General features: G+C 42.5%; 1 protein-coding gene across 2 annotated transcripts in view; it reads left to right on the top strand.

Annotated features, from left to right (window-relative positions):
- Nucleotides 1-17,128, top strand: part of LOC117271950 (ephrin type-A receptor 3) — a 117,163-nt gene that overhangs the window by 15,523 nt on the left and 84,512 nt on the right. For both annotated transcript variants that reach the window (XM_033650532.2, XM_033650533.2), the window contains exon 2: nt 8,860-8,924. In XM_033650532.2, coding sequence (XP_033506423.1) covers nt 8,860-8,924 — 65 coding nt within the window. The remainder of the gene's footprint in view (nt 1-8,859; nt 8,925-17,128) is intronic.

Below are 17,128 nucleotides of genomic sequence, written 5' to 3'. Positions count from 1 at the left end.
TCCTGAGGTGTGTGTGTGACTCAGTTTAGTGTGTGAGTGTGTGTATAAGCATCCTGGTCTCTTTGTGCGCCAGTCTGGCTGTTGGCAGCGCTGTTTGATTCTTGGCAGGTGGATCACAGCTTCTTGCGGCCCAGCTGAAGTGGTGGATGCCGACCAGAGAGTGAGAGAGAGGCAGAGAGACTTAAACAAACAGGAGGAGGCGCGAGGAAAAGAGAGGAAGACTGACAGACAGAGAGAGAGAGGGAGAGAGAGACACCCCAGAGGGAGGAAACAGGAGTGAGAAGAAAAATAGACAGACACAGAAGGAGCTGAAGAGACAAAGGGAGTGAAAAATGTTTGGGGTTTTCTGCACATGGTTCTATAAGTACTGTACTTTCAGCAGTTTACAGCATTTGTACAGGAATTTACAAACTCACACCCTCCACCTCCACTTCCTCCTCCTCCTCCTCATCATCTTTCACTCTCAGAATGTAAACCTCACAGCTTGGTGCTGAAAATCAATAAGACAGCGTGTCTCTCTGTAATCGAACAACTCTCTCAGTAATCAGGTCGCATGTGCATGTGTATGGATCTGTGCATTTATGCCCCCTGATGAAAGCATGGGAAATATCAGATGTGTGTGTGTGTGTGTGTGTGTGTGTGTGTGTGTGTGTGTGTGTGTGTGAGTGGATTTGTTTGTGTGGAAGTGGTATTTTAAGGAAGACATAGGGGTGTAGCACCAAATTCTGGGTCCAGTGTATAAGCAGTCTCTCAAGCACCTTTTGATTTTTCTTTTTGCAAGGTCAGTTTCCTCTCTTTCCCTCTCCTTTCTTTCTTTCTTTTCTTTTTTTGGAATCCTGATTTCTCTCTCATGGTGAAAGACATGACAGTGTACTTGCTCCAGCAGCATATTCAATCACGCACTCGGCTCTGGCTTCGTTTAGAGACGAATCCTAGTGCTAATCGAACTAAACCATTTTCCAAATTTAAGGGATGGGAGGGGCCTCAGAGAGCCTCCACTATTGCTTTTATATAAAGTGCAGCCTTTCAATTGATAGATCCAGCCAATTTTAAGTTATGACATTACTAATAATAACAATATCTATTTGTATAGTACTTATCTACTCAAAGCTACAAAGACAACAAAACAATACAAAGGAAATAAACACAACAGTTACAAATCAAAAAGTACATATCAGGCATTAAAAGGGAAAGCTTTCCTATAAGAATATGTTTCAAGCAATGATTTAAAAACAGGTAATGTGGTAGCCAGCCTGATCCCCTCAGGCAGAGAAGTCCAGAGCCTCGGGGCCTTCACGGCAAAAGCCTGATCACCTTTAGTTACTTACCTCAATCTAAGGACGACTAGTGAGGGGAGGCTTGAGGATCTCAAGTCATGACTTGGAGCGAATGTAGTCAGGAGCTCGGCGCTAAACCATGTTGAGCTTTAAAAGTTAATAAAATAATTTTAAAATTGAATCTAAAGTTAACTGGCAGCCAGCAGAGGTAGGCGAGAATTGGGGTGATGACCTATGATTTGTCGCAGTTAAAATACGAGCTGCAGCGTTCTGCACTGAGCTACTGAAGATTTACTGAGGCATGCAAACAGTGCGTTGCAGTAGTGGAGGCGTGAGAATACAAAAGCATGAGTAACCTTTTCTAGGTTCAGGAAAAGATTCAGCTGAATTAATTTTGCTAATATTTCTTAAGTGGAAGTAGCAGAATTTAATGAGATTATTGACATGTGGTTCAAAGTTCAATTGAGAATCAAAAGTGATGCCTAAAATTCTCATTCTTTATCAGTCACTATTAATTACTTAGAAATAAAAAAACTGCAAATAAAACCACATTTTTCATTCCAGGCTTTTTAAGCGCCCCTCTTGGTAATTGTCACTGAGCACTCAGATTTGGAAGGTGCTCTACTGTGGGTATGATGTGTCATGTTTAGCAGCTCATCAGCCCAAAAAGTGTGTGTGTGTTTGTGAATGCGTGTAAGAGAGAGAGTTTCTGGTCATTAGATCGAACATGAGCCCGGTCTGAGTGACTGACTGATGAGCTTGGTGTTTTTATTCTGGGCCAAAGCAGGCCTGGCCCAGGCTTAGATTTCACACACACACACACACACACACACACACACACACACACACACACAATTTAGCCAGTTCCCTGGAGAAAGAGAAGAGGGAGAGGGAGACAGAGTGGGAGTGTTTAGAGATGGATAGACAGATAAATAAGAGGTGTGGCTTTGTTTTTGTCTGGGAAAGGAAACTACATAATTTTTTTTCAGGATTTCGCTGTTTTCTTCTCATCATTCACACACAAACACACACACAGACACACACACTGATACATAAAGTATATGCATACTGGCTGTGTCAGCAGACAGGAAGCTATAGCTAATACATAATTGATGAGTCTAGTCACTGATTACAAGTGATAAGTGGTATTGACAGGAGGTGTGAGGGGAAGAGGAAAAGTGTCGATGTGTAGGTTTATGTATGTGTGTGTTTTCCCAGCGGGCTGCAAAATGGCTTTTGAATATGTAATGGCCTCTGTAACACATTTGCTTACACAACTTTAAAGGTCCCATACTGATAAAAGTTAGATTTAAAGGTCTTTTTGTTATTATAAAGCACATAGAAGTGGTATATAAATACAAGAAAGACACAGTCCGCATCCAGAGACTGAGCATTTAAACGAGCCGTCAGGACTTCCTGGTTGTTGTGATGTCAGAACTACACTATATAAAGGTAGGAACTGTTGCTACAGTGCCGTTACAGTCATTCCCTGTCTGCAGTGACTGTGCAGAGACGCTGAGGGAGCAGATGTGGAAGACCCAAGAACAGTAACCAATCACAGCAGACTGCGTTTTTTCAAGGGGGCTTAAAAAGACAGGCATTACAGTGGAGCATTTCAGACAGAGGGTCAATACAGGTGAATTCAAGCAGACAGTATGAGAACAATATAGTTTTTTGAACATTAAAGCATGTTAAAATGTTCTAGTAGAAACCCCAAATACAAGTATAAACCTGAAACTGATCATTATATGGGACCTTTAAGGCACGTTTCTACATGATGAGTGACTCCACAGACAGAGCTCGATGCTACTCGGTGAGGTGTGGAGTTAGTGCCAGCAGGAAATAGCCTGGCCAAAAGATACAGAACCATCCTGAAAACATTTTTACCTGTGTCTAGACTAAACAAAAACAGCGTGTGTTGGAGAGCAGATTTCTGAACTTTCAACACAGCATGGCTAGCTGCAACCCCTGCCTACCAGTCTTTATGCTAAGCAAGGCTAATCTCCCATCGATTTTCACACCAAACTGTCTGACAGAAAATCATACTATCCAAAATGTTGAGCTATTTAAACAACAACAACAAAAAGCAAGTCAGGAGCAAATGCCTCTCAGAACACAAACCGAGGCATGGGAGCTGGAAAATATGCACTTATTACAATGACTTGTTGTGTACACGTTATAAACATACAGAGAAAAAAGGAGAAAAGGGAGAAGGACTAGAGGAATGTGACAATAGGTACACCCTGGACAGGTCACCAGACTATCACAGGGCTGACACATAGAGACAGACAACCATTCACACTCACATTCACACCTTGGGACAATTTAGAGTCACCAATTAACCTACATGTCTTTGGACTGTGGGAGGAAGCCGGAGTAAACCCACGCTGACACAGGGAGAACATGCAAACTCTGTACAGAAGGGCTTTTCTCAAAATTCAGTAAAAATTTCCCTGATATTTGGATGGAAGCCCAACTAGAGAAAACTTGAGTTCTTGGTGAGTTTTGAGATCAGATCAAAATGTGCTCATATACACAGTCAGTGCATATGCACCAGCTAGCTAACAGCTAACATCTGTGCAGTCTGTAAATTGGTAGTTTGGAGTCAATAAAAACAGTTGTAGCGTGAATAAAGAGGTGAAAATTCACATCTTTACTCCGCAGGATATTCCACAGAATATACAGGGGGGCCGCAGTTCCTTAAAAAGACTTAAAATGTTATGTGAAAAGTATTATACTGTCTTAAATTCAGATTGAATGGGTCTTAAATGTTTTTTAGTCTAATCACAGATATAAGTTTTAGTGTTGGTGCTATAGGAAACACAGTTCTCACATCACAGATCACACAATGAGTCTGCATCGTTAAACTAGGAACTTGCAAGCTACGGAAAAATGGGAAAATGCAAGTGAAAGGACAAATTAAAATCAGTGCCCGGAAGTGTTTATGAAGCAAACTGCGCTGTATGTTGAAGGTGTTTCAAACGTGGTAAGCTTTGAACTGACATTAATGTGCGTACTTGGAAAGAGCATATTTTCATGTTTGGTGTGTATTTCCATTGCAAGTTTGGTCTTAAATGTCATTTGAAGTGGAATTAAAAAGGTCTTAAAAAGTCTTAAATTTAACATGTTATACTAGTAGACACTCTGATATAAACATGCAGCAGTTTCTTGATTAAAAAGTAGTCCCAGTGTTTATGTATCATCAGCCCACTGTTTCTAGGGAGAGATGCATTGATACTGTAATCAGATGACTTTTTAAAAATTGTTTAAAGCACTAAAAATGCCACTCAGGGAAATGAGAACATGTTTTTGTAATTTAAGTGAACCGACCCTTTAATTAACTCGGCTGTATCCTGTGTAAAACACATGAAAAGGTATTGCAGTAAATGAGTCACAGAGAATATCATTGGCAGCAACGACTGTATGTGAAACAGATAATTTTGCTAAATTCCACGAACCTTGTTGATGGGTAGCTTTTATCTCTGAGTGTGTGTGTGTGTGTGTGTGTGTGTGTGTCTCTCCGTTGGGTCCTGAAATCACATATTATTATACCATTATGTCCAATTTCTGCACGCCACTCAAATGCCCATGAACTGAGGAAAGCAGTCTAAATGGTCTTTAGTCTCTGTGAATACACACATGGGCTGGAGGCTGCCTGTGACCTTTTGCCGCTCAGCACCTCTCCTCCACTGTTTTCCGTCTCATCCCTCTCATTCAATCTATCTCTCCCTCCCTCGCTCACCTGGGCTCTGCTGTGCAGCCTCCCGCTCTGCTTCATTATACCGTGTGTGCACTATTTTCTCCGTCGCTGTTTTCTCACGCAGACGCTGCTGTGTGCGGCGTTACACGCGCATACGCACATGTACACTCACTAATACAGCATGACATGCCTCCCTGCTGTCACGGTGTGCTGAGCTGAGGAGAACGGCTGGGATTCAGTGAGGGCTGATGAACAGCATGGGTGCGAGGGGAAGAGAAAGAGGGGGAAAGATAGGAAAAGAGGAGGTTGGACCAATTTTACAGTCCCTTTGTTATAGCTACAGGCAGTATGGATACACAGAGGGGCTTGTAAACAGGCACTTTCAATCCTCTTCAATTGAGTGATTAGTCTCATTTGCATTCAGGAGGGCAAACTGTGTTTTCTCTTTACTTTGGAGGAGTTTTTCCAGGTCACTGCTTATAAAAAATGGAGAGAATATGAAAGTGCGCCGCTGTAAAGTGATGCAGTCAGTTTAAATTGCGTCAGGTCAGCGACTCACCCGTCTGATCTGGGATCCATGGATTGAAAGCAGAGGTTCAAAGATTTCGATAGAGGGAGGATAACCTGAAAGAGCCACAATGTGTGTGACTGAAAGAGAGAGGGAGAGAAGAAAGAGAGAAGCAGCAGTCTCTGCAGATGGATACTGATTAAATATTGATGGTCAGCGGTGTTGAAGGCTTGATTAGGGCCTGACTGAGCCAAGCCTTAACAACCACACACACACACACACACACACACACACAGGTGGAGAACCTCGCTCCAGAATCTGGGCAGGTTTTCATTATGCCTCCCACCGGTCAACCTGCCACCTTCCTCATCCTCACCTTCCTGCATCCTGCCTCCACTTCCTCTGGTCACACACAGAGAGATCTCACACAGGAAACAACATTCAATCTACATTCAAGCTACTGTTTGCACTTTGTCCTTGATGACTCTCTTCTATTAAAGTGATACTTCAACAAAATCTTTTCAGCATGAAAGTTATATTATTAGAACTCTTTTCAGGCTTGAAAGTTGCTGAAAGGGCCGGCTCACCCAAACGACAAAAACACATTTTCTCATTTATCTATGGTGTCACACAGTCATGGAGATAGTTTCAGTTTTATGTGCTGAGGTTTGGAGATATCCATCACCAGAAACAACGTCTGGATAATCCACAGACCTTGTTGTCAACAGTTTTATGGGCGCTGTTTTTTTCGATACAGTTGGACGTGAAGGGTTCACAGAAAGGTCTGTGGATATTCCAGAGTAACAAGTTTTCATTCTTTGAGTGCAACAAAAACAACTGAATTCAACTCTATTGTATCTGGGTGAAATTTCAGATGTGTACTTTAAAGCAGTGTTTCCCAACTGATGGGTCACGGGTCCATTCTGAATGGACCGCAAGTGACTTGCTAACATGTCAAGCTTGTCAAAAACATACTTTATTTTGAAGTACAGTGAATTTCCGTGCTGTTTTCTGCTTTAGAGTTAGTAACTAACAGACAGCTGCTTCACAGCAAACTAGCTCGACAACATGATTACACACCAGTATGATGCTGAATGTATTAAACTGTGTGGACCTCGAACTAATGACTAGAGAGAAATGTGGACCCCGTGGCTGCACCAGTTAGGAACCACTGCTTTTAAAACATCTGTATACTCAGGGAAAGTGAGAAAATTTGTTTGCTTTTTGTAATTTTGGTGAATTGATCCTTTCAAGGGAAACAGGAATTGCGGCAAGGCTGTGGATTGAAATTGTGAGTACGCTTTTTTTTTAAAAGTGAAATATTGACAGAAATTTCACAAATCTCAGCCAATGACTGAGCTTGGATTAAGTGTTTCTGTCCATTACAACACCTAAAGGGTATAATTTCTAAACTAACCACCCACCTCGAGTCTTATCACTCTATTAAATGGGCATTATTAGTGGTTATTAGCTTAATAGATATGGGTTACAAGAATCTTGGTCAAGGTTGTTATAGTTAGCTAAACTAAAAACTAAAACTAGGTGTTTAGTTTGCGGCAATAAAAATAAAAACTAGACTTTAGGAAAAATAAAAATGCACTGAAACAACATTGTGTACACACAAAACTAATTAAAATCAATTAACTATATAAAGGAAATGTTTCTAGTTTTTGTCTTTGTCAACTGTCAAATTTGTTGGTGCATATGGTCGTCGTCATCGTCATTGCTGTGAATCAACTGCCTTCACAAAGTGACTTTAAGATCTTACTCCTCGCCTTTAAGGCCGTCCACAACCAAGCTCCTCTGTTCCTCTCCCAACTCCTGCACATCCACACCCCCACCTGAACTCTCAGGTCTTCCTCTTGCATTCCTCTTGCTCTAGACCCCATGACCACCATGGCTCTCCCCCCGCCTCAGGAAATCCCTCCCACCGGACATTCGTAGCATCAACTCTTTCTCGTGGTCCTGCTGCACTGACTACTAGGGTTGTCATGAGAACCAATACTTCTGTACCAAGTCGATGCCAACACGCAAAAAATATGTCGGTACCTGTTTTTTTGTTTTTTTTTGGGTACCGTAAGTACTGGATACAACTTTGCCCTCAGCGGGCCGTGTCGATTCCTCTTGGAACTGACGGGGGCAGTATAGGCGTGTCAGTCAGTGCCGAGGACGAGCGCCTGTTCTCCATTATCTTGGCTAGAAACAGTGGCTTTTTTCTGGTATCGTGACAAGCCTACTGACTACTATGTTCAGATTGCCATTATCAGCACATTAAATGCCACTGATGTTCCACTTTCATTTTTGTAGGTTTAGACGCAAAGACTACGTGGTTAGGTTCAGAAAAAACATCATGGTTTGGCTTAAAATAAATACTTTATGTTTGTAAGGTGACATAAGTAATTCAAGGTTGCAGTTTGGTGTCATACTGGACACAAACTCCAGTCTCCTGGGTGAAAGTCCTGTGTTTGACCCGTTCACCACCCCAACAACCCTCTTTCTTGCTCTTCAGACAGTACTAATGTCACATCAGCTTACTTCCTCTGTTGCAGCATAATAATAAACACAACCATTTAATATGCTGATGATGACATTCTCAGCATACTAGTCGACCACTTAAACACCCATTTAATCCAGCGATACCACTCGAACAGGGTGAACACCAACACACAGGCCTGCGTGTGGGCTTCACAGGGTAGAGAGCGCTAAGACAAAAGCAATGTGTTTAGCCACATGCTGGCAAAATGTGACTGTTTGTACTGAGAACACAGACGAACACCAAAGTAGATGGTTTGAAAAACATTTTAATTCATTTTATGTGGCATGAAAACTTTCCAAACAATCCATTGTAAGCACTTTGAATACAGCTCGACCACAGACCCCTCTCGCCTTAAAAAACACAAGCTTCAAGTGTTTAACGGCCGTTTTTCAAGCCCATGGGGCGAGTGGTCAGTACTCACAAGAGAGGCATTTGGGTGGAGTATCACTACAATGTCTAAAATGTAAATATGACAGTAAAATATACTCTTGCCTCTGTGTGTCTCGATGCTGTTTCACTGACTGACTTTGGGTCCCCTTGAACCGTAACAGCTGCAGCACAACCACAGTAATCTTAAAGTTGAAATTATAGGTTTACCATTGCTTGTGATTCCACTGCTGTTGTACTCCGACACAACAAAAGACACCCTTGTATATATCAAGAAAACATCTTGGATTTTTTATATGGAAGGTTTTGATGTTGTGCGATGCGTTCAAGACCGCAATATCTCTTCACTGTCTGTGGAAAGCATGATTGTTTTCAGGAAATGGGGATTTAGAGATAAACAGTTTTTATAAGTGTGTGTTAAGTTTGTTTTCTCTCCTCTGTGTTCTTGCAGTTACGTTGCTGGACTCCATGTCAGCCTTGGCCGACCTGGGCTGGGAAGCTTATCCTAATGAGGGGGTGAGTAAATGCAGCACAACACACACACAAACAAAAACCATCTCCTCTTTATGCCAGCGCTGGCACGGAAAGTATAAATCTGATCACAGCTAGCGGGTTGACATGTTTTATTTTCAGGGAACGAGCAGGGACTCCGAGCTACCAGCAGCAGCACTGGAGTGTGTGCTTTAGAGAGCACTGGGTTCTTCAGCGCTCCTTGCTAAATCGGGAGTCTGCAGAGGGAATTTACAAATTATTTCCGCTGCGCTGAAAACGTGTGGCATCGGAGCCTCCATTTAGTACGGGTTGCGATTTTTTGGGGATGGAGTGAAGGGACAGGGTGGCAGGGTAGATATTCTTACATAAGCTGAGATGTTGTGTACATTTTTGTGTGTATGTGTGTGTTTTGAGCGTTACATAACTAGCCTTTTGCAGGTATAGGGACCAAGGGAGTCTGGAGTGCAGCCACCGTGCATCAGAAAATGACAACGGGGAAGTGAGAGGAGAGGAAAAGGGCGAGAGTGTAGAGCAGGGAAGAACGACGAAGTGCATTGAATAAAGAAATAAGAGTGGGTTCTGTATGTCACTCTGGCGCAGGAGCTGTTGAATGGTGCTGAATTAATTCTATTTCCCCTTGAGTCACACTTCCTCTCCACTATTCAGCATCAGTGTGTTAAATCGCAGGATGCCACACGCGGTTTCATGGTTGTGCGCAGCAGAGAGGCAGCTGAAGTGAGGAGAGCTAAGCAAGGTTGTTTTCTCAAGCAATCAAGGGTTTCGAGTTCACTTTATTAAAATGCTCTGATGACTGTGTGGCCATATTATGGATGTTTGTGTATGCTTTTCTTTTCTTTTTTTTTCCACTAACGTCTTTATAGAAGAACAGAATGTGTTCCATCTGTAGCTAAGCCAAAAGGTTCAATCTAATTTTGAAAACCAAAGAGCACACAAGTTACTTTTATTGAAAATATGGTTCAGTTTGAGGCGGTCTAATCACGGCCCCGGAAAAGCACATGTGTTGTTAGTTTACCCTCAAAGAAATGTGTTGACTGGAGAGCAGAATATATATAATAAACTCAGCCCTGTATATCTTCTTTCATGAGCTGTCAACATAGAGGGGATCTGGCATCTCCTCCCTGGATGTGCACAGAAAGGAAACCAGCTCTATGTGCATCCACACAGCATCGTTTTCAAAGAAATACGACAAATAGATCTGTGATATCACTGCATCAACTGAGACATTGTAAAAACAAGTGTTTTCTCTGAGTTTCTTTGCTTTGGGGTCAGGCACAAGCTCTATCAGCTGCTTATCTGAAAAAGGAAATTATTAAATTGGTTAAAGCTGGTAAAGCATTTGCTTTCAAGGTTGTTCTTATTTCGCCTTGTGGTACGACATGAAGGCGATGTTATCTTCCTCCTGTATAAACATAATCCTCCTCACTTATTTCAGTCTAGTCATTGTCAGTTAAAAAGGCAAAAAGCTAAATTGGATGAAATATAGCTGCCTCTACTTCTTAAAATAGGCGCACCGATTTCTTCACTTAGCTATGACTTTGCCATAAATTAAGAGCGGTGTTTCTCTTAAGGAGCTGGAGGCAAACCAAAGCAAATCAAGTGCATCTGATGCGGCATAAACAAACAGAAAAAGGTGAACTGAAGGGAAGGAGATTCTGACAAATGAGTTTCAGTTTTTCAAGTTTTGGGAGAGGCTCTGCAGTGTCATATCAATGCTGCATTTATATCTGCTGTTTGAAAAGCTCTTAAAGGTCCAGTGTGTAGGATTTAGGGGGATCTTGGAAGAAATGGAAAATAATATTCATAGCTATAATCGCCTGAAACTAAGACTCAATGTGTCTTTGTTAGCTTTTCTAGATATGGAGCAGGTCCTCTTTCATGTTGCACTGTCATGTGTCTACATTAGCCCAGGATGCCCTTTTGCATTTTTATGTTGTAGTGAAGGCCACCATACTCCTACACGCTTGGAAAAGGGAGGGGGATTCAGTTGGTTGTAATCTGTGGTGACAGTTTCTCCTGTGTCCTCACGTACAGGGCAGTTGAATGCTTTTATTGTGAAAGGGAATGCTATTAACTTAGTGGAGCGAAAACAAGTCATGTTAGTATTACACATATGATGCTATATTGTAAATAATCAAGCTCCTCTTAAATCATGTCTGTTTATTTTCTGTGTCTTCCTCCCCCAACGCCATCTGGTTGCCTTTTTACTATCCGTTAAAGTTTGGATGCTCTTTTTGTACAGCTATGGTTACAGACTTTCTCTTCATGTCCCTACACTGAGGACTGAGCTGTGGATGACAAGCTCTTACTGCGGTTTGTGGGAACAAGCAAATCTCCAGCACGTCATCAAAGCAAACAAAGTCTTTTACCTCGCTGCACTATCTTGAGGAAAACCATGTGCCGAGCTAAATGCTTCTTGCCATTCTTGGAATGAGCCCTTCACACAGGGAGCAGGTCCAATTCCATCATTGTCATGTTTATACAATAGCCCAGAGCATTTTTACACTGAAGGCCACCATAGATTCTCCTACACGCTTGGAAAGGGAGGGGTATTTTATTGGTTGTAATCTGTGTCCTTATGTAAAGGATAGTTGCATGCTTTTATTGTGAAAGGAATATGTCTAAGTTAGTGGAGCAAAAACAAGTCTGAGCAACAAGATGTGGACATGTTCTGCACAAGGGATGTCACGGTAAATGGTACTGACAATAATGGTGATATTTAAAAATGAAACAGTAAGATCATGTAAATATTACACACACTATTGTGTAAATAATCAAGCGCCTCTTAAAAAATTTCAATTCCTTTCTGTTCTCGCTTTGTTTTCTCTCCCCTGACGCCATCTGGTCGCCTTTTCACTATCCATTAAAGTGTGAATGCTCTTTTTGTAAGATTTTGTACAGTTACAGTCACAGACTTTCTCTCCGTCTCCCTACACTCGTATTTTGAGTGTAATTTAATCGCCAAATGAAGAGACAAAACACACAATAAGCACATTTAAAGATTATTTCACTGATAGCAATATTTTTTTTTTTCAAATTTATAGATATCGTGATTTTAGCCATGATAAGCGTGTAGTGAAAATTTAATAGCCCGCCCTATTCTGCACTATACGGCCAGCTGAACTTTTTTATATACTGCAAGGAGAAATAAGTAGAAGCAGTGAGCTGTTGGATGAAGAGCTGAGGATGACAAGCTCTCACTGCCGTTTATGGAAACCAGTAAATCTCCAGCATGTCATCAAAGCAAACAATGTCTTTACCTCGCTGTGCTATCCTGAGGAAAACCATGTGCCTAGCTAAATGCCTCTTACCATTCTTCAACAGCACTTCATGTATCATGATGTAAAACTCTGCATCTCCGTTTGTGCCGTAAAACTATCCAGTAAATTTAGAGTTAAATCTAACCTGATGGCATACACCATAAAAAGCAGTATGGAGACTGGTGGCGGCTGCCAATCCTGTTGGCAACAGTATTATTTGTTTAATATAATTATACATGTGTCTCAAAATTTAATATGGTGATGATTTATTAATAGAAATGGATCTAACGTAGAGGAGAAGAGAAGGCATAGAGTGATAGGAGAGTGACAGACTGAGGGAACAGAGGTGCCTGGGCTGTGAGATGGTCTTGTGTTTCATAACAGGAGGATTATCTAGTTGATCTTTGCACTTTAAACCTGAGGATTGGTCTCAACGAGGGGCAGTTCCCACCAATCTGAGACCACTGTCTACTTGAATTAGTCCAAACCACACTTGACCCCCGCAGGTCACGCTTAATCCAAGCCGTGCAGGGCCGGATGTGCCTGAGACGGCGTGGAGCGACCCACTTCTGTCACCAGGCAGGGGTGTTCCTTGTGAGGGACACAAAACAGATACGTTTTAATGATGTTTGAAAATGGAGGGGCCCCACAGCATCTCTACTCCCCCTGAGGCTCTTCAGCGCAACCCCCCCCCCCCCCCCCCCCCCCAATGCTCCCCCCTTTCCTCTTTCTTCATCTTCCATCTCTGTTTTTCCCTCCCCTCTCCTCCTCTGTGCCCCCTCCTCACTAAGCCAGAGCTTGTTCCAGAGTTTGGGGGCCAATTACGTCCTCATAGGTGTACCCATCAGATGATTGCAGGAGGAGGGATATTATGTTAAGCTGGTGAATGGTTGAACTTAAACCCTGATCCGACGTCTCTGCTTCACTTCAAAGCAATCAAGCGGGCTCGGCGCTGATTGGCCGAGGTGATTGAAGGTTCAGGGAGGAGGGTTTCATTCTGAATGTTAATTAGTGTTCAGGCTGAACCAACGCAGGCAACAGTTTTCACTTCACATGTGTGTGTTTAGAGAGTAAGAAAAAAAGGGGAGCTTCAACTCTTCTGCCTATCCAAACATTTTTCTTGTTGTGTTTTCGGTGGATTTTTCTCTCAAGTGGCTGGTGTATCATTAGCAAATACGGGGGCGAGCAGGTTGTTTCCATGTTCATAAACACACCTGTGCTGTGCACCAAGCAAATGTGACAATGAACAGACCCGCCAACTAGGGAAATAAGTCGCTCACCAGGAAGTGGCAGTAATCCAGCCACTCCAAACTCTGCCTACAAAGAAATAAACAAAGACATCATAAAGCCCTCTTTATCCCTCAATGACTATTCCCATAAATGCTTTAATCACCACTCCCTGGGGACTCAGCTTTGTGTGTTTGTGTGTGCGCGCGTGGGTGTGTGCGACCGTCCTGTGATGTCCGACTGGTCTCAGCTCTGCACAGATGGGTCTATTTAGCTGCCAGGCGCGCCTGTAATTTACCAACATTCATTCCTCTCCTCTCTCTCCTTCTCCCTCCTTCTCGTTTTTTGTTCTTCTAATTGAATCGAGTGCTCTCAGTTGTTTTGTGCACAGAATGTCGAACAAGACTCCAGTGATACATCCTTTATATATGTAATCTCCAAACTCTGAACTGGCTTTCAGGGACATTTGTGTCAGATGACTTCAGCAGCTTAAATAATCTTCTGTCGCCTTTTCTCCTTCCATTTTCATTCTTTCCGTCTCTGCAGTTGAAGGACTGCTCGGGTCAGGGTCAACAGAGAGCTGGTTTTCTTCGAGCTCCAATTCATACACAGTAGACGTTTTCAGCGGAGGCTGTGGAGGATTAAAAGCATCTGAGTGTGCTGGAGAGAGCTGGAAAGAGAGTGCGAGTCTATGTGAGAATGTGCGTTTTTTATGTGGGTCTGTTTTAGCGCTCAGGACTCAGAGGTGAAATGCGTCAAGCTTTTGCCGGGTTGTTGGGCCGTCACATCAGATTAACCTCAAGAATCCAACCTTAGCTTGGACTGCACTTGTTTGAAAGTTTCTTTGCTTTTTTATTGGCCTGTCTTCTCACTTTTCTTTCTTTCTTTCTTTCTCTTCACCTCTTGGTTCATCTACCACTCGACTTTCATTTAAATTCAAGAACATGTTAGGGATGACGAATAGTTAGCCCCTTGGGTCTTGGTGCAGGCAGGTGTGTGCGCACATGTGAGTGTGTATCATGCCTGTACATATGTAACGGGGTCTGTGTTTATACGTTTGGACAACTGTAAGGTGATACGTGCTCATCACTTTAGAGCTTACAGCTTCAGCCTTAAGATGATGACAGGAGCTCAGAACAAAGACGGTGGTCCTCTCATCCCTCACCACAAACTAGGACCCATCCAGCCTGTGTGTGAGTGTGTCTTTGTGTATGGGTGTGCGGGTTTTCTGTGTGTGTGTCCAAGAAAATCCAGTTAGCTTCCCCTTGAATGGATCAGATATCTTGAGACACTGAAACCACATTGGTTTATTTTCATTTTTCTTCAAGGAATAGAAATGTTCTTTCTCTTTGTGTGTGTGACTTTATATGTGTGTGTGTGTGTGTGTGTGTGTGTCTGTCTGTGTGTGTAGATAGAAATGTTTTCCTGCTCATGCGAGAAGTGTTCTCAATTACTGCCTTAGTCAGAAGTGGAAACAGATGGTAGCAGATGACGGGAGACAAAGTAGCTCTGTCCTACCTACTCCTTCTCGCTCGTTCTTTCTCTCCATGTCTCTCTCATACACACACTCCTACCTCTTAAGTGCTAAATCACGCATTCACTTTAGAAAAACATGTTCATTCTATGCACACGTGCAGCATGGACAAAGACAGTCCTTCAGTCATCTTGACACAGATCATCACTCATATTCACCCAGACATGAAAACAGAACATGTAGGCTTAGCGTTGGTTTGCACCAAAACCACACTTCATTGAACTTGGGCCCAGTTTCCCCAATAAGCAATCTTTGGACTGAGATCTCCTTTGTCCATTGACTGCCGATGAAATAAGACGATCTCACAGCTGAGTGGTGCTGTTGTCGAGCCGGCCCCTGTGCTGCTGAATGTCGCTCTACTACTTGGTCTTTGATTTTGAAATGTATGTTCTAGTGGTAGGGATTTCCCCGTCAGCACTCCTCAAACACTCACCTCTTCTCTTTCGCACTTTCCTTTTTCCTTGACTGCTCACCCATTTCTCCCCCTCCACACTTTCCTTCACATCTTCTCCATTTTTTAATCTTTTCTCCCATTCCTCCTGGTATTTTGCTATTTTCTTCACACTATGTGATGGTATATAGCACGTGACAGTAGAAATGTGTCTACTGGCAACAGCTTATGTAGTAGGGCTACAACTAATGATTATTTTTATTATCTATTAATCTGCTTTTTGTTTTCTTGTTTAATCTTTTTGTCAATTAAATGTCAGAAAGGGGCACCCACTAGCTCACCTTGTAGAGCAGGTGCCCCATGTACAAAGGCTGTGTCCTTTCCACAGCAACCGCAGGTCCGATTCCAACCCATGGCCCTTTGCTGCATGTCACCCCGTCTCTCTGCCCCCTTCACACTGTATCTGTCCCATCAAATAAATTCCCAGAGTCCAAGGTGATGTCTTCATCTGGTATGTTTTATCTGACCAACAGTCCAAAAGCTATTCAGTTTGTAATCATGTATGACAAAGACAAGCATCAAATTCCCACATTTAAGAAGCATGAAACTGGCAAATGTTTGTCTTTTTTGCTTAAAAATGACAAAGGATCATTTGAATATCAAAAGCGTTGCCAAATAATTTTGAGTGACTAATGGATTAATTAACTAAAGGCCAAAGCAAACCGATACCTAAAGCCCAGTTCAGACCAATGATTTACAACGAGACGAAACATTTTTAGAATGTTGCTGGTCAAATCGCCGGCAGCTGGTTTTAGAACATAAAGCTTGTCGTCTGTTGCTAACAGCCAGTCGGCTTGTAGTGAGGTCCGCTGGTCACGTCAAATTCACCACAGATGGCGTGTTCGCTCGCTGTGGCAGGTACTCCATCCCTTTGGAGCCCTCTGATTCTGTCCTCACGGTGTGCTGGTGTTAGACGATAGGTTGCTAATCACTCAGTACGTTTACATGCACAGTTTAATTCCACTTTTAATCGGAATGAAAGGCCATTCCGGTCTTCTGTCTCCTTCTTCGACCTTCTACCTCCCTTCTCCTCCTCAACAGATGAAGCATTAGCAGAACAAGGTTGTTGTCGTACTGCTGCTTCAAGAATATAAGCAAAACAAGCCCGAAAAACGCACTAAGAACGGCGTCGTCAAGCATCTTGTTATCCGGAGCGAGGACTACAGTGTTTTCTTCCGGTAAATGTAAACACGTAACATCCGCCCCGCCCCCTATCCAATCAGAAACCTTCCCTGCTCCAAACCTTGTGCAGACCTGAATAAAGGCGATTGAACTGATCTCCCGTGTAAACCCTCATTCAGAATGAATATTTCCCATGTAAACTACCTGGAAAAACTTTAATTCTGAATGATTTCATTCAGATTTATTTAATTCCGAATGAGAAGCCATCATGTAACCGTAGCCAGTGACTGATTAATTGGCGCTTGTTATTTGTATTATTATGGCATATTTATTACGAATACAGTCCATCTGATGCTCGTTTTAAGTTTTTCACCATTTCATCACTGCCACAGATGCAACTGTAACCAGTATCTCACTATCCTCATTCACATTTTAAGAAGCTACAAAGTATATTCAGCCACAAAATAAGCCTGAAAAGCTGCAAATCAGAATGGAAGTACAGAGAGTTGTTGCATAGATATGATACACTGTCTCATCTAGTTGCATTGGTGTGAACCAGCAGGTTTTAAGAACGTTGCAGAACGGTGGAATGTGGAAATCCAATCAGAAATTCCAT

Source organism: Epinephelus lanceolatus, chromosome 12 (genome assembly GCF_041903045.1).
Source record: "Epinephelus lanceolatus isolate andai-2023 chromosome 12, ASM4190304v1, whole genome shotgun sequence".
Classification (NCBI taxonomy): Eukaryota; Metazoa; Chordata; class Actinopteri; order Perciformes; family Serranidae; genus Epinephelus; species Epinephelus lanceolatus.
This window is presented reverse-complemented; position numbering and strand designations above follow the sequence as displayed.